General features: G+C 40.9%; 2 protein-coding genes across 3 annotated transcripts in view; one reads left to right on the top strand and one right to left on the bottom strand.

The window, feature by feature from the left end:
- The window catches only part of LOC123373429 (endoplasmic reticulum aminopeptidase 2-like), a 47,293-nt gene extending 39,402 nt beyond the window's left edge, over positions 1-7,891 (bottom strand). The window contains exon 1 of one of the 2 annotated variants that reach the window (XM_045022486.1): positions 7,876-7,891. The gene's annotated coding sequence lies outside the window, so the exon portion shown is untranslated. Of the gene's footprint in view, positions 1-2,515; positions 2,647-7,875 lie in introns of those variants that run through there. The other variant, XM_045022485.1, reaches the window with a different exon arrangement.
- Positions 1,351-26,827, top strand: ERAP1 (endoplasmic reticulum aminopeptidase 1). Its single transcript, XM_045022480.1, has 19 exons — positions 1,351-1,483; positions 3,308-3,895; positions 4,555-4,693; positions 5,850-5,984; positions 6,509-6,629; positions 9,664-9,818; positions 10,555-10,668; positions 11,763-11,894; positions 12,591-12,722; positions 14,244-14,327; positions 14,884-15,041; positions 15,555-15,634; positions 16,151-16,334; positions 17,947-18,103; positions 20,027-20,211; positions 21,206-21,367; positions 22,265-22,405; positions 22,531-22,612; positions 24,109-26,827. Exons 2-19 carry the CDS (start codon positions 3,345-3,347, stop codon positions 24,250-24,252), a joined length of 2,856 nt encoding a protein of 951 aa, XP_044878415.1. The 5' UTR covers positions 1,351-1,483; positions 3,308-3,344; the 3' UTR covers positions 24,253-26,827.

The following is a 26,827-nucleotide window of genomic DNA, read 5'->3' as shown; positions in this document are numbered from 1 at the left end:
AGAAGAGGGAGAATTAGGCCCCTATGATCTTGCCTCTGCTCTGAGAGATGGAATCTAGACAGCCAGGTATAGGGGTGAGGAACAGTCTATCCCACAATGAACAGAATGGCTGCAGAAGATCATACACTATGGCCACGTCTATACTTACCCGCCGGGTCGACGCGGCGAGTTCGACTTCTCGGAGTTCGAACTATCGCGTCTGATCTAGACGCGATAGTTCGAACTCCGGAAGCGCCGCGGTCGACTCCGGTACTCCACCGCGGCAGGAGGAGTTGCCGGAGTCGACCTTGGAGCCGCGGAGTTCGCTTCCGCGGCGTCTGGACGGTAAGTCATTCGAACTAGGGTAGTTCAAATTCAGCTACGTTATTCACGTAGCTGAATTCGCGTACCCTAGTTCGAACCAGGGGCTGTGTGTAGACCAGGGCTATATCTCAGCTCTCTATAGGTTGCACTTTTGGAATCCTTAAGTCACTGAAAAAAAAAGTGGTGGAAATAAAGTGGAACCACAGGTGTAAATGATGCAGGCTGTTATAATTATATCTTAGTTGTACAGCCTCCAAACACTCTTTCTTTTAGTATTACAAGACCAAAATTATTTCTTAGTGTTACTGAATAGAGTGGCCCTTGCTCCCAAAGAACTCAGGGCTACTCTAGGAAAATAGGCCATGCATTAAAATATAATGGTGAACACAGTTTTAAAGAGAACGTTGCAACTAACCTAGACAATAGGCTCCCACCCTAGGGGTCAACCACAATCAGCTAATGTGTATTAGAGTCTAAAGCTGGTACTCCCAGTGTGGCCAATGCCACAGCCACAGCCTACGTGGTCTGATCGGTGTTGGCCAGTGGTTGACTCACTCAGGGGCAGCTCCAGGCCCCAGCACACCAAGTGCGGGTGCTTGGGGCGGCATGTCGCGGGGGGTGCTCTGCCGGTCGGGCGGCAGGCAGGCTGCCTTCGGTGACATGCCTGCGGAGGGTCTGCTGGTCCCGCGGCTCCGGTGGACCCTCTGCAGGTGCGCCTGCAGGAGGTCCACCGGAGCCGCGGACCGGTGACCGGCAGAGCGCCCCCCGCAGCATGCTGCTGTGCTTGGGGCGGCGAAATGTCTAGAGCCGCCCCTGCTCTCAGTCGTCCACAGACGCTGGGAGCCAACATTGGACTCGCTGTTTTGTTGGCACCCCCGAGCCACATGGGCGCCTGTGGGTGCTCCAGGAACTCAGGGCTCAGCATCCCGCAGGATCGGGCTTCTCCCTGTGGCTGTCTTTCGGTGGCAGGGGACTATGTTATTGTAGGGTCGCCCAAACCGCCTTCCTGCTGGGGCCAGTCCAGGAGGGCGGGGGATGTGGGGGAGCCCCAAAACAGAGCCTGGGGGACGGAAGAACTGGAAAGGCCCCAGAGGCACCTCCGCTTTCACTTTCACTCTCCGAGGCGCAGCTAAAGCAGGCAGCGGCGGCGGTTCCTCCATCCCGCTGGGCCCGGCAGCAGGTACCGGCGCCGCTCACCCAGCCCCGGCCTCCGCGGAGCAGGTCGCGAACCGGGTAGTTCAGGGCCCGCGCTGCGGGGGGAGCGCGGCGCCAGCAGAGCCGCCTCGCCCCCCGGGGCGGGGGAGCACGAGACCCGGGCCCAGAGTGCGGGGGGGAGGGGTCCCGGTCCCCCCACTGCGGGGGCGGCGGGGCGCGGGAGGGGGCCGAGCCGCATTTTACCGCCAAAGGCGGGCAGCAGCCGGGGCAGCGTGTCGCTGAGGGGGCTGCACGGCCCGCCGCCCTGACACCGCCTCTCCTGCGGCCCAGCCCGCGCTGCAGCGTCCGCTCCCAGAGAGCGCCCCGAGCCCCGCGCAATCCCCCCGAGCGCCCCACCACTGCCCCCTGAGCACTCCCACGGCCAAACAGTGCCCCAGCACAGTCACCGGAGCCCCCCAACATTACACCCCCACGGCCAAACAGTGCCCCAGCACACTCACCTGAGCACCCCAACATTACATCCCCACGGCCAAACAGTGCCCCAGCACAGTCACCTGAGCCCCCCAACATTACACCCCCACGGCCAAACAGTGCCCCAGCACAGTCACCGGAGCCCCCCAACATTACACCCCCACGGCCAAACAGTGCCCCAGCACACTCACCTGAGCCCCCCAACATTACACCCCCACGGCCAAACAGTGCCCCAGCACACTCACCTGAGCCCCCCAACATTACACCCCCACGCCCAAACAGTGCCCCAGCACAGTCACCTGAGCACCCCAACATTACACCCCCACTGCCAAACAGTGCCCCAGCACAGTCACCTGAGCCCCCCAACATTACACCCCCACTGCCAAACAGTGCCCCAGCACACTCACCTGAGCCCCCCAACATCACCTGCTTCACAACTCTGCACCGCTACAGATCTTAAAACCCACAAAACATTGTTTTTCCACCATGCCCTGAAAATAAACTGTGCAGATGTCAGACTCATGCCAGGAATGGCCTTCTCACAGATAGTCAGGCAGGACATTAATATTTTTCATATACAACTAACAGAATAAAATGGAAGTTCACTTTATCCTCCTCTACTTGACATTGGCATTCTTGTGCAACACCATTATGGACTTCTTGAATAGCCTTGTTATTTTCAAGATGTTTTGCCTTCTCTGCAGGAGAGAGATCAGCTGTTTCCGGAAGAAACTGCTTGGCATGAGCCTGCTAAATTATCAAGCTACTGATCTCTTTTCTATCAAAAACCTTAAAAGTATCTTCATTCCCTTTGATTTGCTCCTTTCAGGGGCTGTATGTCAGGGATAAGAATTGCATTTTCTTCTGTTACTTTTGTTTTTTGTATAATGTTTTGTGGTTTTATGTGTTTATATTCTCTCCCAGTAAATAACATTGCAATTAAAACTTGTTCCTATTTATTTATAACCAGTGAGTATACTGTGGCTTTAAAAATATCAAAGCTTACTGACAGCCTGAAAGGTTTGCCTTCAGCGACATTTTAAATTAAGAGGAATGGAAGGATCATGGCAAGAAAAAGTGTATAAATCTCTTTGCTAATGGAAATAGACACAGATGGTTACAGAATATGAAGATAATTTAGGCCTGATCCTGCTATTGGACCCATGTCTCTTCCAACCCAAAGCTTCTGTGATTCTGTGCCAGAAGTCATTTGGGCTCCACACAGGTCAAGGGTCTGCCCATGTGGATTTGATTGCAGCATGAGGGTCTTACTGTATTTTTTTAGATCATAGGCAGTACTCATTGGTGATGTCCATGACATTTACCACAAAGAAAAATCTTTAATACTAACTGTGTTTTACAAATATTTCTTTTTTAGATTATCGTATGTGGAAATCAACATAAGCAAGGCAAGAATGGCAGCCTTATTCTCTACTCTGCCATTTGCAGATAAATCCTCTCTCATGTTGATGATGATGATGACGATATGTATTTTAAATGTTGCCGTTTCTGTGAATAATGACCACAATAGCAAGAACAGGGAGACAGCTGATGCAGTGTCTGGCAATGGAAGCAAACCGTTTCCTTGGGATAAAATGAGGCTTCCCAAGCATGTCATCCCAGTGCATTATGATCTTCTCCTCCATCCTAATCTTACAACTCTAACTTTTACTGGATTTGCCAAAATAGAGATTACAGTAAACCAACAAACTAGTTCAGTCATCCTGCACAGCAAACACCTGCAAATTACCAGGGCTACCATCCAAAGGAGAATGGGAAATCGTCACACCGAAGAAGAAGTGATGGTTTTGGAATACCCACCATTTGAGCAGATTGCCCTCCGGGCAGCTTTTCCACTGCATGTTGGACAAAACTACACTGTTAGCATTGAATATTCTGCAAATCTGTCAGAGAGTTTCCACGGCTTTTATAAAAGCACCTATAGAACCCAGGAAGGAGAAGTGAGGTAATCATCTTTTCAATTAACATTTGTTTCTGAAGAGTGAACTATACTTGACTTTTTAGGTATAACCGTGCTAAATTGCTGCTTTTAGATTTTATTCTCATTTAGTTTCTAATTTCTCTTTTAGCGCCTCTGCTTTCTTCACTGAGACTTATGCTTTGTTATAGAGAATTGAATTTGTACCGAATCATATTCCAGTATTTAACTTGTTGGGACTTTCAGTCCTTTCGGAAAGGAATTGAATTTTGTCATCATGAACCAAATTCAGTGGTCCTTAATGCACAAGAACTCCTATTGATACTACTGGAAATTTTGATGCAAGGAAGAATGGTCGTCTGGTTAGAGTGCTATGGGACTCAAGAGGCCAGGTTCTATTCTCAGCTTTGCCACATTTTCCTGTGTGATCTTGGGCAGGTTACTTAGTCTCCTACCTCAGTTTCCCATCTATAAAATGGGGGTAGTACTTCTTGGCCTGATAAAGGGGTATTGTGAATTGTTCAGATACTGCCGAAATGGGGGCCATATAAGTACCTAGTTACAAAGTGAACATCAAATTTACCTTTTTGACTTGCACAAGAGAGATGCTTGTTCTGTATTGATACTGCAATGTATTGGCATGTTTCAGATGTAGATTTTTTTTATTTCCCATTGTTTAATTACAGGGTACTTGCATCAACACAGTTTGAGCCAACAGCTGCTCGCATGGCTTTCCCATGTTTTGATGAACCATCCTTCAAAGCCAGATTTTCCATTAAGATTAGGAGAGAACCAAAGCATCTTGCACTATCTAATATGCCAATAGTACGTGGATATTTCTAATGTTACATTTTAGAATTGTTTAGTTTAAGAAAAAGTTAAAGCAGAGCAGAATATCCAAGCAAGAGCAATTCACTTTGATATTAAACTGTTTTACTTCGATGCTCAAATGTGTACTGTTATTTCTAGTAGTTCTAACATTGAATTGTTGGCTGTTTTAAAGTTCATATTTAGGGGATAGTCCTGTGAGATGATGAGCATCCTCGCTCCCATGGGAGGCAATGGAAGTTGGGAGCATTCAGGACCTGTAGGATCTAGCCCATAATTCCATATTTTGTACATGAAACTTGGACCATCTAGACTTTAAAAATTAACCTTCAAGGGAGTTTGGAGGAAGGGATAAATAGCATGATGCAGTGTGACATGTATTAACTATGCAGGGAGTTATGCAACTACATCTTCATACTGAAATGTACTCCTGAGCATCTACTAAAGGTTGCTTTTGCTTTTTTTTTTTTTTTTAAGAGACAGAGTCAACTTGAAAAATCACATTTGTTTGAAAATTTTATGTGTGTTATAACTACAAGTAGCATCTACAACTGAAAACCGTTAGAAAGAAAAAATTCTTTTTAGTTTGTTGGCCTGTGCATTGGATAGCACTTTGTGTCTAGTAGGTTTCACTGTTTCCTCTGTATTGTCAATTTCTTATTTGCTGAAGAGACCCTTATAAATACAAATAGGGGAACAGTAAAAAAAAAAAGCCAATTAAAAAAAAATTAAAAGAACATATTATATAGAGGGTTCTCTTTCAGAAATTAGAAATTTTGAATGTCAACTTAAAAAAGATTTTGAGTTCACTGTGTCTTTTTAAACTGTTTTCCTCTTCCCTGTTTGGCTCTTTTATGCAGCCACAGGACAAACCAATTGACTGTACAGCAGACAGCAAGGTACTATCAAATGTACAAAGCAAATGGAAAAAGAATTAAGAAATTATTTCTCTAATTTCGTTCAGTTTTAAGTATCAGGCTAGATAAGAAAAAGTTCATACAAAAGGGTGGGTTTTCCTTTAGTTTAGTTTTGTTTTATTTTATTCGGTGACTCTTTAAATAATAGTGATGAAATTTAAAAAAAAACTTTACAAACCTTCTGGTGTTCCAGCTCATAGAATTATTGTGTGACAAAAGTTGTGCTCTAATTTTAGGTGAAATCTGTGAGTGTTGCTAATTGGCTAGTTGAAGACCATTTTGATGTTAGTGTAAAGATGAGCACTTATCTAGTGGCCTTTATTGTTTCGGATTTTAAATCAGTCAGCAAGATGACCACCAGTGGAATTAAGGTAAATTTGTCTCATTTTCTACAATCTTGCTGTGTGATAGGAACAATAAAAATTGCAAATGGTTTAATTCTAAAGGTCTTGGTTAACTATATTTACATGTCTGTAGCTGCTATGGGATTGAGCGAGAAGAAAGTAATGTGTTTTTAATTAGATGGACTATTTGAATTATGATTTTTAGTAGTTTTACTTTTAAAATCTGTTTGTGTGCTCTCATCTCTGGTCCCTTCAAAAAAGGGTTGAGTTTGCTTGGGTAAAGTGGGGAAACCTGCACTGCAATTGTACCTGTTTGGTGAATAAATAAAAGGGACTGAATCTAAATTCAGTTTTAAAAAACACATTCCTGGCTTTGATGCTTTTCTTACAAATTATAGGATACCTCTGAGGCAAGGAAGCAGCATCAAGCAGCTAATTGTGCTCATATTTTTTGACGATAATTGAAATAAACAAGGCAGAGAACAAATCAGTTTCTATTCTAAAACTACTTATATTTGTATTCACAAACCTTCCATGCTTGTGTATTTTAGATATCTGTATATACTGTACCAGATAAGATCAACCAAGCTGATTATGCCTTGGATGCAGCAGTGAAACTTTTAGACTTCTATGAGAATTACTTCAGCATTCCATATCCCTTACCCAAACAAGGCAAGTGTTTTATCATTCATTCTATTTAAGTTCCTTATTAAGTTGAGTTTAATAGAACACAAATCATGTAATATAGTTTGTAAGATAGGGTCAAGTTTGCAACAGGCGGTGACCATGTTCCTCAGTGCCTCCTGACTTTTCCAGAACTGTCTTGCATAGACTTGGGCATTCATTTTGAGTAGGGGAGGGAGCACTTGGCCCTTTGTGTTTCCATGATATCACATAGCCTGTGAAAATATTAACATATTTATAATGTAACATATTGTATGCTGCCTCCTTGCCAGCACTGTTGGTTGATATTTCAGGTAGAGAAAATTAATGTGTGAAAAATACTACCTGAAAACGTTTCCGCCACTTGGGTTTTTTAGTAATCTCTGACTTTATAAGGGTTGAACCAGTCTCTAATCTGGGCCATGGTATGGGGTCATAATGCAGTGTTACCAGATTTGCCCATTACTTTGGGGTATGCTCATTTATTAGGGTTACTCTTCTTGGTGGTGGTGTTCTGTAATTCTATCAGTGTACCACTTGTGTTTTCATATGGAGCTCTACTTCTCCATTCTGCAAGTTCCCTCCCAATGGAGCTATCCTGCAGGACCTAGGTTCCCCAGGGCTGGGTTCCTCGAGCCCCAGAATCTCTCTCTCTCTCTCTCTCTCTCTCTCTCTCTCTCTCTCTCACACACACACACACACACACACACACACACACACACACACACACACACACACACACACACACACACACACACACACACACACACACACACACACACGTCAATCAGCACTCCCCTTATATGTCCCTGAACTCAGCAGGCCGGGTCGAGCAGCACTTCCAAGCTGCCAGCCTCATATGCCACAGGTTCAGCACGTCCCTATCGCCACTTTCACGTTACAATTATTCGGGTAGTAACCCACTTGATGAGAAAACCCCACAGGATTTTTGGGCACTGCAGGGATCTTTAGCTTAGGTAAGAGGAGCGTTGCTGCAGAGCAAATGGGGAAGCCAAAAACACAGAAGAGAGAGAGCGGGAGGAAGGGAAGCAACCAACTTAACCATAAAAGTTACTTATTGCCAGGTAATAACCGTACAAGGAGAGCCAAACAAACAAAACAGTTACAATATTAAATCTAGCTTAGATTACAAACGTCAGGTTTAGAAAACTATACCTGATCATGTAAGTCTGGGTTAGAAACTATACCTAGAGTAGAAAAAAAAAAACAGAGAGAGAGAGAGTTGGGTTCTCACCACTCCGTGAAGCTTGAACCAGTCGGGGTTCCCAGGTGGTGGTGATAGTTGAAGGTCCAGAGTGCTGGAGACAGGCAGAGCCCCCAGCACAATCAGTTAGGAGAAGATGAAGTCCCAAGGGAACTGATGCAGATTTTGGATCCAGGCATCAGACACTTACTTGAGCATGGGTAGGGGTTTTTTGTAGGGAAACAACAATGGTTCAAGGGAGAACACTAGATTTGTTTATGGGTAAACTGATGGCTCAAGGGAATATACCAAAGTTGTTTCGTTCAGGCTAGACGATAGGAACTGATCATTCCTGGCTATGGGCAGTGTTTCTTCGAGGGAGCTCACAATGCAATTAGGCAGCATCAGTATTTTGGATGCCAATAAAAGATTTATTACTAGAATTGGTCTGATAACTGCTGAGCTGGTGTGTGCTGTGGTGGGTGCATTAACATCTGGAGCAGAGATCCCCCATCATGCAGTGCTTCCCTGCTTTTCTGGTCCCAGAGTTCAGTGCAGTTCTTGCCTTGGAATCTCTGTTCTCCATTCTGTATGCTAATGGAGATGCCTCCCTGTTCCATCTTCAATGCAAATGAGGCTCGGGGAGTTGCCTTAATTCTGTCACTCTTGTCCGGAGGGGTTTATGTGTGTCTCCCACTGACTTTTCATTGCTTTTTGTAAGTCTTTCTTCTGGTTCAAGCAGAGGCTGGGGGAGGGGGGTCCTTCGTGAGTCAGACAGGTTAGATACTGTGTCCTGGTTCCCCAAGAACACAGAGCTAACAGGTAACAGCAGCCCCTATCCCTGCAACCATCACTCCAGTCAGTGAGATGCTACTACCTTGTCTGTGATACTTGCTCGAGGAATAGAGCCACTGGATCCATGTGACCTTAGATCCTATCGCCCTCCTCCAGACTTGTCCCTACTATCACTCTCCAAACTGGCCTATATGGATGTGGCTGCTGAGATCCCCTCTGTGACAAGTAAGGATTGCAGAGTCCTTTTCCCACTTTGCCACTGCTCTGCTTAAGGCACCTTTACACATCTTTACAGTGGAGCTAATGTTATATGGGGGTCGTAGCATAGTCTCTCCACACCTGGCTGAATTTCGACTAACCAGTGAAACATGAGTGGGTGGCAGCCATGCTCTCATAGTGTCACACTTCAGGCTCATTGTTAGATATGAGAGCCAAGGCCAAGCACTCCAACCACTTCAGAAATACCTACATGGCCACACAACACACATCCTGGAGTGTCTTGCTTTGTTGAAAAAATGGTCTTATGTTTAAAAAATAAATTAAAATTGTAGAAAAATGGATGAAATACCTATTCCCTAAAATGTAAGCAGTAATGATTCCATACGCTCAGTAAGATTTTCAAAAAACCCCTCAGCATTGGCCTATCTTTTTCATTTAAGTTGATGGGAGTTTTTCCCACCCAGTATCAGGTAAAGGAAACTGTTAACAAAAAACTGTTCCAAAATACCTAGTTTCCTACGTAGAGTAGCTCCTTCTCTGTCTTGCACAATAGAAGATCCAGAATAAAGTTAACCAGTTTCTGCCCTGTGCTGTCATTACTTGCCACGGATTTTGTGACATGCATCTTGTGTTGTGCTATCCAGAATAGTCTGTCAAGTTATACTTCATATCACTTCAAAATATATAAAATCTGCACTTGAACTACTGAAACTAATGAAAACTATTTCTCTTAATTTTAATAAAAATGTGTTTGATACTGTGTTAAATGGGTGAGGGTGAGAGAGAGATCACACAGATAAGTGAGATATTATTATTTATTTTTAGATCTTGCTGCTATTCCTGATTTTCAGTCTGGAGCTATGGAAAACTGGGGACTGACCACATACAGGGAATCTTCTCTGCTATATGACCCTGAAAAGTCCTCGGCGTCGGCTAAACTTTGGATTACTATGATAATAGCCCATGAGCTGGCTCATCAGGTAATGGTTAGGGGAATACGATGGGATCTAAATGTTTGTTGGTTTGGTTTTATTGGCAATGTAGTACAATATCAAGTCATCCTAGATATTTGAGAAAAAATTATACATTGAAAACAAGTTGTTAAACTTATTAGAAACTTTTGAAATAGATTGGCTTTTGAGACTAAAAGGTTCTGAATCATCTGTAACTTGATTTTATATTATTTACTGGGCTAACATGATTGCATCATTTTTATTTTCTCCAGAGTATTTTAACTGTGTTACTCATAAGAAACTTGTGGGTGTAAAAGTGTAATTTCTTGGATACATTTTAATACTGTTTTATATTAGAGCCACGTTTGATAAGGAAGCCCTAAATCAGGTTAAAGTCCATTTATCATAGACCATTATATTGTGTTTAACTCGTCTTTGTCCTCTGTTAGAGAATGACAAAATGAACAAAGAATAAGAAAAGTATTTAAAATTTACACAGCAATAAGAAGAGTGAAAACAAAGTGCCTACTGGGATGACTGATTTGGACGCTTCTTGAGCCCATAGGTGGGCATGAGGACCCACGCCACAGGAACACATTACAGAATTGATGGGTGGAGTGGGTGGTAAACTCATGCTAGGGATCTTTCACACTGCCCCATAAACTCCCAAACCTTTCTCTCCTGGGTCTGCATAAATTAGTGAGTGAATTAACTAGTCAACTTAAGACAAGGCTGACAAATTATGAGCAATATTTTTTTTCAGTGGTTTGGAAACCTAGTTACCATGGAATGGTGGAATGATCTTTGGCTAAATGAAGGATTTGCAAAGTTTATGGAGTATGTGTCAGTCAGTATTACTCATCCAGATCTGAAAGTTGTAAGTGTTAATTACTTTCCCTTTTTTATTTATTTTAAACCATATTTTAAAATGGCTGAGAGTAATTTATTGATGATTTGCAATGGTAAGCTTATTGGGCAGCACACAGATTTGCCGTGAGCTAATGTTGTTGTTTTTATATATTTTTTAATAATTAATTTAGAGTAATTAGGTTAATCATCTTTTAAGGATTACAAAGAAATTATAACATTGTCTAAATACAGATGATCAAAGCTGATTACAGATTATTCTGATTGCAGTGAAGCTGGGCGACACATACAGCATTGCAGCAGCACAGCTGCACCACTGTAGCACTTAGTGAAGACACTACTTATGCCGTCGGGAGAGTTTCTCCTGTTGGCGAAGTTAATCCACTTCCCCGAGAGGCGTTAGCTATGTCAATGGGAGAAGTCTTCTCGTCGACATCATGTTGTCTACCCTGGAGGTTCGGTTGTTATAACTGCGTCGCTCAGGGGTGTGGATTTTCCCTTGAGCAACGTAGTTGTATTGGCATAAGTCTATAGTGTGGACCAAGCCGGTGTGTTGTATCTTAGAAAGACTCATCACCCTTTTGGAATGTCTGAATGTAGATGATTTCACATTCTCATTTCACCAGAGATCGCTACTTTGGGTGCGTTTCTACAAAGACGTTTGGGCCTGATCCAAAACCCAGTAAAATCAGTGGGAGTCTTTCCATTGACTTTCCTGGGCTTTAGGATAAGCCCCATTTGTTCAGTTTTACTCATATAAGTAGTTTCACTGACATCAATTTATGTTAATAAGTCTGTGCAGCATTTTGCACATTGCAATAGCTTTATAATGGGTGATTGCAATCTCTAAATGAGATGTATTTTGTTTTAAAATAATGCATTTACTGCAAGTGCTGGAATAAAAAGAATATTTAAAATATTTAGAATATTTTTTCTAAATATTCTAAAAAGAAGATGCTTTTGTTTTCTTTATACGGTCTGAAAATCACATGGAAGAAATCTAAAACATATTTCAAGTGCAAATATTTTCATCTTCAATTTGGTTTGCTGTTACATCTGTATTCAATAGTCCTTGAATAAAAAAAACATTTTTTCTCCTATTAGGAAGATTATTTTTTAGGCAAGTGTTTTGATGCCATGGAGGTGGATGCATTAAATTCCTCACATCCTGTGTCTACTCCTGTGGAAGATCCAGCTCAAATTCAAGAAATGTTCGATGATGTTTCCTATGAAAAGGTAAATTACACCTCTACCCCGATATAATGCAGCATGATATAACACAAATTTGAATATAATGTGGTAAAGCAGTGCTCCAGGGGGGCAGGGCTGCGCACTCCGGGGGATCAAAGCAAGCTTGATATAACGCAGTTTCACTTATAAGATTTTTTGGCTCAAGAGGACAGCGTTATATCGGGGTAGAGATATATGTAACTATTTTTCCTTACACTTTTGTTTCAGTGAATATTGTTCATGAAGCATGCTTAGAATGGGGGCAAGGGTCCTGGGGGGGCAGTCAGGAAGTAGCGGGGGTTTGATGGGCTGACAGGGGGCAATCGGGGCAGGGGTTCTGGGGGCAGTCAGGGGACAGGGAGAAGGGAAGGTTGGATGGGGCAGGGGTCCTGGGGGGCTGTCAGGAATGAGAGGAGGGGTTGGATGGGTTGGCAGGAGCCTGGGGGTGGTCAGGGGACAGGGAGCGGGTGTGTGTGGATGGGGCAGGGGTTCTGGGGGGGCCATCAGGGAACGGGGGGGTTGGATGGGGCAGGGGTCCTGGGGGTGGGAGTGCAGATAGGAGGTGGGGGCAGGGCCATGACCCCCTCCCTTAACTGGCCCTATATACAATTTACAAAACCCGATGCGGCCCTCATGCCAAAAAGTTTGCCTGCCCCTGATCTAAAGATTAGTTTTGTAAAATATTTATCGCTTCCTTTGCAGGGAGCTTGTATTCTAAATATGTTAAGGGATTACTTGAATGCAGATGTGTTTAAAGCTGGTCTTGTACAATATCTGCGGAAGTACAGCTATCAGAATACAAAAAATGAAGATTTATGGAACAGTCTGGCATATGCAAGTATTTCTTGGGGGGTGGGGGTGATGGGTTTGGTCACAGAGACACCCTTGGGACTGTCACTTGACGTGCTGAAACTACCTCTGAGCCCGTTTTCCCTGCCATTCCAGAACGCTATCTTGTTGAACCAGACATGCTTCTTTGCTGCAACACAGACCCAGGGTCTGAACCACACCCTCAAAGCTGCAGACTTTAACCAAAACTGCTCAGCAGATTTCCTATCTCCAGCACCCAGACACCCAGCTCCCAATGGGATCCAAACCCCAAATAAATCCGTTTTGTTTTGTATAAAGCTTATACAGGGTAAACTCATAAATTGTCCGCCCTCTATAACACTGTTAGAGAGATATGCACAGCTGTTTGCTCCTCCAGGTATTAATCTCTTACTCTGGGTTTAATAATAAACAAAAGTGATTTTATTCAGTATAAAAAGTAGGATTTAAGTGGTTTCAAGTAATAACAGACAGAACAAAGTAAGTTACCAAGCAAAATAAAACAAAACATGCAAGTCTAAGCCTAATACATTTAAGAAACTGAATACCGGTAAATCACACCCTCAGAGATGTTCCAATAAGCTTATTTCACAGACTAGACTCCTTCTTAGACTGGGCCCAATCCTTTCCCCTGGTACAGACCTTGTTAGTTCCAGCTCAGGTGGTAACTCAGGGATTTCTCATGACTGGCAGCCACCTTTGTTCTGTTTCACCCCCTTTTATAGCTTTGGCACAAGGCGGGGATCTTTTGCGTCTTTGGATCCCAACCCCTCCTTCTACATGGCAAAGCACCAGGTTTAAGATGGATTCCAGTACCAGGTGACATGATCACATGTCCTGTGAGACTTCATTACCCACTGGCTGGCACCCACTATACAGGAAGGCTTACAAGTAAACAGAGTCATTTACAACCAATTGTCCTAGTTAATGGGAACCATCAAGATTCCAAGCCACCATTAATGGCCCACACTTTGCATAGTTACAATAGGACTTCAGAGTAAAACTTCATATTTCTAGCTTCAGATACAAGAATGATACATTCATACAAATAGGATGAACACATTCAGTAGATTATACGCTTTGCAGTGATACCTTACAAGAGACCTTTTGCATAAACTGTATTCCAGTTACATTATATTTACACTCATAAGCATATTTCCATAAAAGATATGACAGGTTTCAGAGTAGCAGCCGTGTTAGTCTGTATCCGCAAAAAGAACAGGAATACTTGTGGCACCTTAAAGACTAACAAATTTATTTGAGCATAAGCTATGCATCCGAAGAAGTGGGTTGTAGCCCACGAAAGTTTATGCTCAAATAAATTTGTTAGTTTCTAAGGTGCCACAAGTACTCCTGTTCTTTTTATAAAAGATATGGAGTGCAACGTCACAGGGGGTTGTACCCAAGTATCTCCCTGTGAATAACCACCATCCAACCTAATATATTACTGAACAGATTAATCACGTTAAGCTGCATTAATTATTCATAATTGTAAAATTAAAGGGAAATAATATTTAATTTTTTCAGACTTGTCCTGCGGGTGACACTGAGGAAAGCCAACTACAAGGTGATGGCTTTTGCACCAGAAACCAACAAACATCTTCAAGTGCAGTAAGCTTCTATTTTCCTACTTATTGCTAGTTATAAATATGCTGTGTTACTATATACTAACATTTAATTCTTCAGTTTTCATCATGTTTAAAATTAGTATACTCCCTTCCTGAGAGTGTGAGCCTATTGTGCTCAGAACCCTACTTGTGCGAATATAAGTTTATTGGATACTGCTGGAAGCCTGGACTTTATATTACTGTTAAAAATTTTCCTTGGGTTTTACCTGTTAAATACATGCTTGCTTGAACAAAAACCTGAGATGGAACAAAAATCTATCCCCTAAAGAGCCCAGTACTGATTGTGCACTTATGATTAATAGCAGTAACAGCCATATAAGGATTAAAAGGTTATTCTGTCCACCATAAGGTGAAAGAGTCACAATGATATCCCAGACCCCAATCCAAACTTCACTGTGTAAGTCCTGTAAACTTGTTTTTTCGATTATCAACAGTTGGTAGCTCTTATGAGGTTGCCACTCACTCGTCTCTGCTTCCTTTCCAGTATATTTCATCCTCACTCTGTTCTTATGTATTTTGTTTTTCCTCATATAAATCAGCACTGGACCAGGAGAGAGATTCTTGATGTGACGACAATGATGAACACTTGGACATTACAAAAGGGTTTTCCACTAGTAACTGTCACAGTAAAAGGAAAGACTGTCCATCTGCATCAAGAGCACTATATGAAGGGATCAGATTCTTCTCCATCAACAGGGTAATAGAAAATGAGTAAATTATGCTCTCCGTCATAGTCTAGGCACACTGGAAAATCCACTAGTGACAATCTATTCTGCATAGTAGTAACTGCTTTTGCTGTTCTTAAAGGAACAAAAATTACAATTTGGCATTGCTTATTTGAAAACTGGTATAGTGTTAATAAGCTATAACTGAGCTCCATTATAATAAGTCCATAGAAATAAAAGTGTCTTATATCTGGGCTTTCTAGGGTAATCTTCTTGTAAATTGAGATTGAGGTAGGGTACTGTAGCAAGAGGATGGCCACATTTTGTCTCAGCCATGAGAGTAATGAAGTCTGCGTAAGTCTCCCTACACCATGAATCTCACCTCCACATACTCCCAAGAAGTGTTCCAGAGTCAGTCACGTCCAAATCTTTGTCCCCAACATAGCAGTGTAGCTCACTACTCAAACATAGGTCCAACCTTCTCTAGAGTAGCTATTGCAATTAAATATTCTGTCACTAAAATAACCATTTTTACTTTGCAATAGGTACTTGTGGCATGTTCCATTAACGTACATTACTAGTAAATCTGACACAGTGCAAAGATTTTTGCTGACAACTAAAACAGGTAACTTCCTTTAAAGTGATCAGTCTATTTGAAGGATTAATTACAGTGCTTGCTAAGTTTAGCCATTTAAGCTCTACAGCTATTTGAGGGGGCAGGGAATGAAACTGGCAGTCTGCCTTTTATTTTTGTTATCACCGATCTAATTTCAATATTGCTTTTAAAAAAGAATGGTTCATGAGGACAAGAGAATGCCAGCTTTTGGCAGATGAGATATAAAACAGCTGAATTAGATATAACCTGCTGGAAAAATTGAGTTTTGTAGTGAAAATGTTGACAGACTCCTATAACAATCTTACTGAGCTGTATCTCTTAACGTATTCAGAGATTATAGCATCTCTTCCTTTTACTGAAAAAGAGACCAAGACCAGCATTAGCTATGTATGAGGATTATTTTTTGTCCAAATGTAATGTATGAAATGGCAAGTGCTGAGCTCTTCATCCATTACATGGTCGTCTTATCAAATAGTGTTTGAATCAATAAAGAGAGAATGGAGTTATAATTTATTTTGTTTGCAGATGTCCTCATCCTCCCAGAAGAGGTAGAATGGATAAAATTCAATCTGGGAATGAATGGTTATTACATTGTGCACTATGAAGATGATGGATGGGATGCTCTGATTAGCCTTTTAAAAGAAAACCATACAGCAATTAGCAGCAATGATAGAGCGAGTCTCATTAACAATGTATTCCAGCTTGTGAGGTAAGGCACACTGTGTGAGTCTTAAAAAGGCAAATGAGACAATTAATATTGTGTATCACTAAAGCAGAAAACATTTACTCTTGTATAATTTGTTATTAAATTCTTTAAACAGAGATGGGGTCAGATTCTGATCTTGTTTACAGCAATGCAAATCTGGAATGTCTCCATTGACTTCAGGGGAGTCATGTAACTGAGAACGTACACTGACCCTGAGAACATAACCATTATAATCAAAAAACTGTCTGTGATACTGTGTAAATCAGTGGATTCCAGCAGCACTGATCTGCTGCCTTTTGAAAATTAGGATTAGAATTAGATTTTCAATTAAACCTAAGATTTGGTGTCTTAAATCAGTCCCTTATGGGCAGTGGTTCACTTTTCACAACCCCATCACTTAAGCTCACTTTGCACTCTGGAGGGGCCTGTATGCGACCACTACCTTAGATACTGAACCATTTCCTGTTGCAGGTCAAGTGTTTGGCATGGCCATGCAAGGATTTCAAGAGCTTTTGTAGGCTGAGTCTTTACCCTCTTTTGCAAGCTCCAAATATTTTTCTCCAAAATGTGATAACTAAGCTGCCTTTAATTGACATGCTACTTTATCTCAATTCACACTTGACAGTAACCTCAACAAACTGTAGAAAGTCTGAGAACACAAACACCCCACACACTTAGTGACCTGAAAAAGCTATTCCAGGCAGCAGAAGAATTGTACAGAATTGTACCCATGCAAGGGACTTTCTACTGATGCTAACCATGCATTAATATACAACAGTACATAGATACATGAACATGTATCTTCTTTTAACCCTTTTCACAGTTACACCATTTTCTAAAGAGGTTGCAAGCCTTTCCAGGCAGAGAATATGTCTCCAGCCCGTACCTATGAGCTCACCATAGTCCCACTTTTGAGCGCATGAGGATGCTTTTATAGTCCTTCCCTTGTTTCGGATACATGTAGGCAATACCCAGAGTTGGGGCCTACTAAATTTGTCTCTTACAGAAGCTTATGAAAGGGGAGTTTTCACTGGGAATGCACTCCTGCAACACTAAAGATCAGTAGCACTTCCAGGCTCACATTCTGTTCTGTAGCACAGCTAAACAGCCTCCCCCGCCCCCACACCCCATGCTTGAATATGGGGAGGGAGAAGGTGGAATTGGATAAGCCATATCCCCTTTTCTCATTGCTGCTGATGTATTGGAAGGAAAGTGGGTGTGTGGTGGAAAATGCTCCTCGCATCTAGTTCATGCAGTACTGTCGTCCAGGGGACTGCAATCATACTACCACCACCACCACTGCAAAACAGACAAACGAACAAAAACCGCAAACACCTGCCAACTCTCCCAGGTTTCCAGCTAGATCGGGGACTGATTTTAGTCCCTTCCATTATAACCCATTAATTCATGTTAATCTTCACCGCCTGCTGTATCAGATACCAGAAGGTTTCATGTCTTGTGTAGTTTGTCATCCACATTTGTCTTTCAGGAGTTTGTTTCTAGACTTTTCCATTTGTGTGATGATAACTTCAGGATTCTAAAGGAATTGAGTAGAAATTAGCTCATTTAATTTTATTTATAATGTTCTCTCTCTCCCTCTCTTTTTCTCTCTCAGTATTGGAAAACTATCAATTTCTAAAGCTCTTGATTTATCTTTGTATTTGAAATATGAATCCCAAATTATGCCTGTATTCCAAGGTATGAATGAGCTGATTCCTATGTACAAGCTCATGGAGAAAAGGGACATGGATGATGTAGAAAATCAGTTAAAGGTAAGACGGAAAGCACCTAAAACTGGCTACCACTAAAATAGTGGCTATACCCTGTAAGCACACCTTTAAAAATACAGTTATTGGTAGCAAGCCAGTAGAGTGGAGTGTTTTTATTTTATTTTAAACCCAAATTTAAACTCTTTATTTTTCAGTCATATTTTTTCCTTTATAGCCTCTGGTTCTGTATTCATTTCCTGGCTGAAGGCAGGGAGTAGGTGGGGAAGTTGCCAGCATGGTGATGTGTAGAACTGTGACCCGGCAGCAGTGTTCTACCAGAGGTTATGCTGGGAGCCCCATCAGTCCTTACTGCTTTCTCCCTCTCACAAGAGGAGAAAAGGCTTATTTTTCCAGGGGCAATAAGGGAGAACAGAGGGAGCAGGCACTTGACAAGATGAAATGTCAACTGCAGATAAACAGACAAAAAGGTGGGAAAGAGAAGATGAGCCTTTGACTGCCAGCCTGAGAATCTCTGGGGTGGGACTGCTGCCAGGAGTAAGTTCCTTTCCCTGGTGGCTGCATTTTTCTGTTGTTCCAATATCCTGGCAGTTCAGAGAAACCGGCAGCTGCCAGAGATGTAGCAAGATCCTGGCAGTTTTATCTCTTTTGGAGCAGCCACTGTTCAATTCGCTTTTCTCTGTATGTGGTATGTAGCTGGCAGGCAAATACACAATCAGTCCAAGTGCAGTGGTCCTCCTCGTGACCACAGGTATCCTACCAAGACTGCTGCCTCTGCTATGTATCTAAAGACTATTATAGCCCCAACACAGCAGTATCTGAGCCCTTCACAAACTTTAATGCCTCTATCCTCACAGCACCCCAGTAGGAAAGTGTTATCCCCATTTTACAGATGGGGAACTGAGGCACAGGCAGAGTCTAGATCTGTAGAGTCCTATCCTTAACTACAAGACTGTTCTGTCTGTCGGGCTACTCTGCTCTGTTTATTGTCAGATTAGTACTTCCAGACCCTGCTCTCAACTCAGGCAGGAAGGCGAGGGCTGTGAAATTAGAAGATTGTAAAATAAGCAAGAAATGTGTGTTTACAAAAAATGGGGGTGTTAAAAATCTTATTCTTTTCTCTAAGTATAGTTCTGGAGAAAATGAGATAGGTAGAACGTCCAGAGCAATTCCTTGCAGAATGTTGAGATGCAATAGCTTGAAGTATTGTTTGGTATTATAATTATACACTAGAAGGTGATGCTCTAGCAATGATGATTTATATTATTTGGGAAAGATGTGATTTCTTTCTAATTCGCTTGTTCCAGAATTTGCTGAGTTAACTTTACTGAACCAAATTCACTCCTGGAATAGCACTGGCTGCACTGGAATTACACCAGGGATGGATTTGGCCCACTAATTTTACACAGAGCACGGAGTTGAATGCACTAGGTCCCATGGAGTGTAGGCCCCAATCCTGTAATCAGATTCACATGGGTGAATCTTTACATCCATGGAGATGCCTACTATATTTGGGCTGCTTTTGTATTGGGGGGGCTGTCAGTTTGCATGTACAGAGAGGGGACAATTAAATGGTGGCTGCACAGAGGTCTGTCCATATCGGTCTGTTTATAGGATCATGGTAATAGTTGGTGAAGTAGTTGAACACTGAAACTACTGGTCATCCCATTATATTTAAAACTGATGCATTAAAATAACTGATGGTTGGTATGGCACAAAAACCTGATTTTCAGAAAAAGACGTGAGCAGCTAAGTTAGTTTTTGCTAAATGTTGGTAAAATTTGTTAAATGAAAATATTTTAAAAGTGACATGGATTTGAAGATTTATTTGAGGATTTAACCAAAGATAAGTGGTTTAGATGTTGATTTAAATTACCAGTGCCAACAACAGCAGAAGTAATGCATTTGAAGAGGCAGTATTTATACTTGTGTGTTAAATATAATCTTTTTATTATTAAATTGTTTTAGGGGTACATAGTCAATCTGTTTAAAGACCTAATTGACAAACAGTCCTGGAATGATGAGGGCTCAGTGTCCGAGAGAATGCTTCGCAGTTCCCTACTCCTGTTTGCGTGTGCGCGCAAATACCAACCGTGTGTGGACAAAGCAGAAGAATATTTTATGAAATGGAAGGAATCCAATGGAACTTTACGGTCTGTTTTCATAGTAAATTCAGTAGAGGTGAAGGATGAATTAATGTTTTCCCTTTTGATTTAGTATTGGTGAACTGATCTAGTAATAAAGCAGCTGCCCATACTCCAGCCCTTTCAGGAACTTTCTCATCTCACAGTCTCCCAATTCCCTCTGGACTTGATAGCTATTGTGTATTCATTGATAGCTCATACACCACCTTGTACTTTGGAACTTGATTTACTAAAGGTGAAAGGGAAAATGGAAATTAGAGTTGTGCCCCTTTGTTTTGCTTTTTTATGATGGAGAAAGAAGGTCTGAAGGGTTTTATTTTACACTATATACTTTCAGATCACCTGCTACTCACTAACATTTTGGATACAGGCCATCTTTGTTAAAGATTCAGTTTCTCCACCTCTTAATTTAACGAGTCTGAGTTCACAGTAAACATGCTGAGATACCACCAGCAGGTCATCTAGCAAAACCAGCATTCCTGATATTTCCAATGTGAAAAACACCCAAATAATGAAACAAGCCCAATTTTTTAAAAAAACTTTTGCCATTCATCTTTGGGAGAGGGCTTGTTGACCAGGACACCTCTTTAAGAAAGTGACATAGGATGTGTAACTCTTACATAGGTAACAAGACTACTATTTAAACATCTCTGAATGACTAATATTTCTTAATAAAACTCTTCCTTGGCAAAACAGGATCTGCTCTGGAATGAGGCTTGAACCTGGGTCTTCTAAGTTCAAAGTAGCGTGTGCTGCCTACTGAGTCTTACTAACAGTAAATACCAGGATACTTTTAGACTGAAGGCAAACTCCTCCTCTGGCAACACTTAGGAATCCCTAATAGGGACAGACAGATCAAAATTAAAGGCCTAATTCACCCTTTTGTTACACCAGAATGATTCCTGGTGTAAAACTGGGGTAATGGGGTGGTGAATCAGAATGGAAGTATCTATCATAATGGAAATATGAAGCAGAGTGTAACTTGGTGTCCAATTTATTGCAGTTTGCCCAATGATGTTAAAACTGCAGTATATGCTGTTGGAGCCCAGACAATCGAAGGTTGGGACTTCCTTTTTAGTAAATACAGGCTGCCTTGGTTCAACACTGAGAGAAATCAGATTGAAGTTGCTCTCAGTATTAGCAGAAATAAGGACAAACTTCAGTGGTGAGTAATTTACTGTTTTATGAAGGAAGTGTTTATATAGGAGTGGAGAGGGAGGAACCATACTTGGTTGACATATGAACTACAGCAGTGAGCACTTTTCTAGCATCTTCAATGTACAGTATTATGAAATGCCAAGGGGATGTTGCAATTTAAAAGTTGACACCAGAGGCTGGTGCATACACACGTTTACATTTTCAGCTGTCAATTGGAGAAAGGCAGAAACAAGTGACTATTTAGGCACTTGATTACCTTTTACATGTAAAGTTACTGTAATTGCAGTGTGTATATATATATTATGTATGCAAGGGGGCTTGACTCTTAAAAACATTGTCCCTCAGTGTTTTGAGAAAGCTCCAGCCGCAGCTCCATGCCCTCTCTCCTTTTAGCATCATGGGAGGAAAGGAACATTTAGAAATGTTACTGATACCATTTCTGTCACTGATTTGCATTGTGAAACTGAGCAAGTCATTTAATTGTGCATTGATGCTACCAAGAGGCACTCAGTTTTTTTTTATGAATGCCTCAGTTTCCCTATCTGCAAAAAGGGGATGATACTTTTCTCTCTCTCAGGACAACTAAGGTTCACATTAATGTTGAGATCCTGAGATGAAAGGTGCTGTTAAAGTTCAAAGCATTATGTTGGTTTTATTCTAGATTTCCTGAAATGGAGATAATCTTAATAACTTTCATGAACTTCATGGGACTAGGGTGATGCAGTGGCTCAGAAGTCTTTTGCTAAAGCAAATTTTATCTTAAAAAAGTAAAATTGAAAGTAAGACAGTTATAATGATTAGCCAAGGTATTGAGAAGTGCAGTTTTAACAATGTAACCCATTCGTCATCTCTGCCTAACAGTCTAGTTACCTTTTCCATTTCCATCCTCACTGGGTTTTTTTAGGATAATGGATCAAAGTTTGCTTGGTGATGTAGTAAAAACCCAGGATCTTCCACATATCATCGTGTTTGTTGCTAAAAACCCATCTGGCTATCATCTAGCATGGACATTTTTGAAGGAAAACTGGAATAAACTTGTACAAAAGTAAGTTGCACAGATTGTTTTCCTCAGACCCTTATGCTAGCTATATTTGACATCTATTTCTCTGTTTTAAATAAAATCATCCATTTCATAAATCTTTGGTAATTGGTTTTTGGCTTTTTTGCTAGGTTTGAACTTGGCTCAGCTTCTCTAGCCCACATGGTAATTGGAGTGACAAATCAATATTCTACGAGGGAACAGCTTGCAGAGGTGAAGTGTCTTACTGTCAGATCTTGCATTCTGGCTGAGGTTTTCTGAGTTGCCTAAGGGAGCTGGATGACTAACTTCCTTAGACTCCTTTGGAAACATCAGAGTCTGTTTTATGTGCAGAAATGGTTTTATGAAGATGATAAGCATAACCTGGGATTAAGCCTAAGGATCATGTAAATACTGGAAGTTAGTAAACATTGAAGTAGTACTGTAGCTCCCCTGAAGCTATACAAATGCTATACAAGTTGTGGCTTTGAGGACCCTGAGCATAGCAGTATGTGCCAAGAGCAAGGGAAAGAAGGGCCCTGTGGGTTATAACACTGGGTGAGCGTCAGGTGTCTGTTGCCTGCTCTGACACAGAGTTCTTGTGTCTCCTTCATGTCTCTGGGTCTCAGATTTTCATCTGAAAAGTGGCAATAGGAAGGCTTGTCATTTCCGTACCACTTCTATCAAGTTTAGCCTGGCCAATTTTATTTATACACTCTGCTATGGTGCTCATCGTAGTATCTCAGTACCTCACAAGCATTAATATGTACAGTATCTTCACAACATTCCTGTGAGCTTGGGAAGTTCTATTGCCACTTTTCAGATGAAAACCTGAGGCCCAGTGCAAAATGTGGGCACTGTTACTGTATTGATTATATTGTTAGTTGTAATCTTCATTGAAAGCCTCCGCTTTAAATCTAAATGGAGCTTCCCCACTAAGCTGCTATAGAATCCAAGGAACTTGCTGCAGAATTTAGGTCTTGCTTGCAGCAGATGACACATGGCCTTCAACATGATTTTACTGTAGGATCAAGCAGAGGTCATGTTTTCAAACAAACATGAATATATTCAATAAATGACAATATAACTTTTCCCCCAGTAACTCTGCAAAGCATGACTTCTCACATCTCAATAATAGGGAAAGTTTTATAGTGACCTCTGGTAGCATTTGTCGGTCATTAACACTAACTTGTACCACAGACTATCTTTCCCCTTGATGGTTGGGACTCTCCCTCAAAAACACTAGCTGAGAAGTAGTCATTGGCTGAGGAAGGTCTGACAACAGGGCTCCTTCACTGCAATGGGGGTGTGATGTGGGGAACACCAGGGCTGAGAGCTACCACGGGGTTTCCATGCTGAGCTCCCAGCCTCCTGTTGACTTTGCTGTAGGTTGGGATTAAAAAAAGTTTCAAAAAATGATCCACTGTTGCTTACACTGCTGCCGCTGCTCTGAGCTTGTTTAATGGAGATGGTATTAAAAAATGGTTGCTGTTGTTTTAGCTGCCTTGTCAACACTAGGTGCCTCAGTGTGGCAGAGCTCTGGTTTTACCAATGGTGTGAAGTTTTTTAAAAAACTGCTGTCATGTAGACAGTCACAGTAGTTAAGAGACTTACCATAGGTCACAAAACTGGAAACCTGGAGTTTTTTGCCATTAAACTTGTGCACTAGTTACTAGACTTCATTGCTTCTTAATCATGCATCAACTGTTTATTCTATTTTTTTCTGATAGGTGAAAGAATTCTTCAATTCTCTGGATGAAAAAAGTTCACAGCTCCGCTGTGTCCAACAAGCTGTAGAAACCATTGAAGAAAATATACGATGGATGGACATAAACTTTGAAAAAATCAAAATATGGTTACAAAATAACATGTGAAGGATTTATTGCATCTGGTTTTGAATATTTGAATTTAAATTACAAAACAGTGAAAATTTCAAAAAAATCTAAAGCTTTTTTGTTGTTTTGGGGTGAGGAGATTTACTTAAAGAGTTGATGATATGGGCCCCATTCTGTTCCTTTGTATGAGATTGACTGTCGATTTCAATAGGAGCAAGATAGGGCTCTATATGCACACCTTCAATCCAATAATAAATCCACAATTGTTGAGCAATAAAAATTGCTCACCATGGCCTGTGTAAACTGGGGATTTTGAATTCTAAAATTGGAATACTTGAATTCTAAAAAATGGATTTACTATTCTATTTTGAGGACAAACTAATTTGTGAAATGACAGAAAATGGATGAGTACACAACTGAACTATAAATGGAACACTCCACATATGAGATGGCATAGAAGTTTGTATCCCCTTGCCAAACACTAGGTACGGCAAGCAATTTCTGCTCAGGGTAGCCCAGCACTGGAATATTTATAGGTATGCTAGTTTAACATAGAGATGTATTGAAATTATGAAGGTGAGATGATTTCTTAGCACCTACTTTTTACCTGTATTTTGTGAATCTGCAGTCAGTCCTTCAAAATAATTTATGTAAAACACCATGAGGAATTTAATCCTTTCCTATATCAAGGTGTTCAGTATTAGGATATATATTGCAATTATAATTAGGATTAATACACTTCAAAAGTAGAAGTGATAAGAAGTGCAGTTGAATAACTAACTTATTTTTCCCATACCTCCTCTTTTTATAATTATATGGCTATTGCTTCATGAGAGCATTTTTTATTATGTCTTATTTGACTGTGGAAAGTCAGTTACTCGCTTACCTTTATATTAAATCTTATACTCCTTTTTAATATAGAATTACATTAGAGTAATAATATGTGATCTGAATCTGAAAGTTCAACAGGATCAGAGATATTTAATATTTTACATCAGTATAACTAGTAACTTTTTGATAGGGTCAGGGTGATTTCAGTATGTGCTGTTAATTAGCTCTTCCAGCTAACGAAAGTGCACTTTTAAAAAATAAATATCCTTTTCAGAGGATTAACCTATTTAAAAAGTGATTACTAAATATTACTCATTTTTATTATAAATTGGGCCTGTTCTCCTAATACAAACCTAAGACAAAGAAGAAAGATGGTCAGGTGCATAAAGCATGACATCTAGGTTGCATGTTTGGCTCGTTCAGAAGAAGTTTGTATGATCTTTACCAAGTTCTTTTCTGTTGTGTGTCTTTCTTACAGTAAAATGGGAAATGGAGAAACTGACTGTACACAAAATATTGTCAAATGCATAATCTTAAAGTGAAAACAGATTGGTTTTTCCTCAGATCTGTCAGTTGTAATAAGGTAGAATGGGAAATATCAGAAACTTCAGACAGAAGTGTGATTTCTAGGTTGCTGGCAATCCTTGGTCAGGACTTTAGTATCCTATCTGTAAAACTGGGATACTTCTGCTTACCTACCTCACTAAATTGGTAATGCTTATTTCATTAATGTTTGTAAATGGCTTTGTGCTCTTCAGATGGAAGTAAAAGTGTTAGTGGAACACTGAAGGAAAGGCTGCTTTCTTGTTGATTATGATGTCCTTCAGTAACTGTTAGGAAATACCCTCACCATTGGTCACTGTTACTAAATTCTTACTAAAGGGAATTCTGAATGTGCACCAGGGAAGAACAGACACCCACAGAATTATTGCAGTAAATATTTATAAAATTGATTTTATAACCATACCAGGAAACATGTTTGACAAGCTGTTTAAAACACAAATTTGCACGTCAACTAAATTTTGCATCTCTTGCAATTTTGCATTTGTAAACATTTTAAACTGATGTTCTCTCTCTATGTCATGGAGAGATGTAGTTTGAAATTCTGAACTAAAAATAAATAGAAAAAGATTGTTTTTGTTATTCTCAGAGTAATTGACCCAAAAAAGGAAACTAACAAAGATGCAAAGACTCTAACACTTTAGGGCATGTTAACTGTTGCTCATTTAAGAAGTGTTAGTTCTGACTGTTGCATGTGACCAACATAAATTTAATCAATTTTATCTTTGAACATTAGGAGTGTACAGTGCAGTCAAGATCCTCCAACACTATGAGAAATGGTACACATGGCCAAAAGGCTGTGTAGATTAGCTGCTGTGTGCTATTTATTCCCTAGAACTAGCATGACTTATGTAACAGATTCTGAATTTTACTTTACGAGCTAATTAAATAGCGCTTTAGGATCCATGCACCTGGTCACCTTCTGGGAAACAAACAAAAGCAGTTGTGAAAATCCATCTCAAAACAGTATTTTACTAAGTATTCAGGTTCTTAGTATTTAGAAAAATTGAATGAATCTTCAGTCTTCTAAATGTCAGAATGATTGTTAATCGTTTGAAAAAAAGTTAAGCACCAAATTTTCAAAGCCTTAACTGAATCCCAGTTTTTGTCAGTGCAGTTTTGCATCTGCAGTTATTTGTCCTCAGTCTAGGTCCTTCTGGGCTGGATCCTGCAAGTTGATTTCAACAGGTGCACCTCTGCACTTGTGCTCATAGTTTAGGTA

The sequence above is a fragment of the Mauremys mutica genome, chromosome 6 (assembly GCF_020497125.1).
Source record: "Mauremys mutica isolate MM-2020 ecotype Southern chromosome 6, ASM2049712v1, whole genome shotgun sequence".
Taxonomy (NCBI): Eukaryota; Metazoa; Chordata; order Testudines; family Geoemydidae; genus Mauremys; species Mauremys mutica.
The sequence above is the reverse complement of the archived record's forward strand: the minus strand, read 5'-3'. Positions and strand labels throughout refer to the sequence as shown.

Bases quoted from the DNA above. Each gene is read 5' to 3' on its own strand.
- ERAP1 (XM_045022480.1), top strand. From the start codon at position 3,345: ATGGCAGCCTTATTCTCTACTCTGCCATTTGCAGATAAATCCTCTCTC. The intron at 9,819-10,554 runs GTAATGGTTAGG...ATTTTTTTTCAG, and splicing joins CCCATGAGCTGGCTCATCAG to TGGTTTGGAAACCTAGTTAC. The intron at 14,328-14,883 runs GTAAGCTTCTAT...CATATAAATCAG, and splicing joins AACAAACATCTTCAAGTGCA to CACTGGACCAGGAGAGAGAT.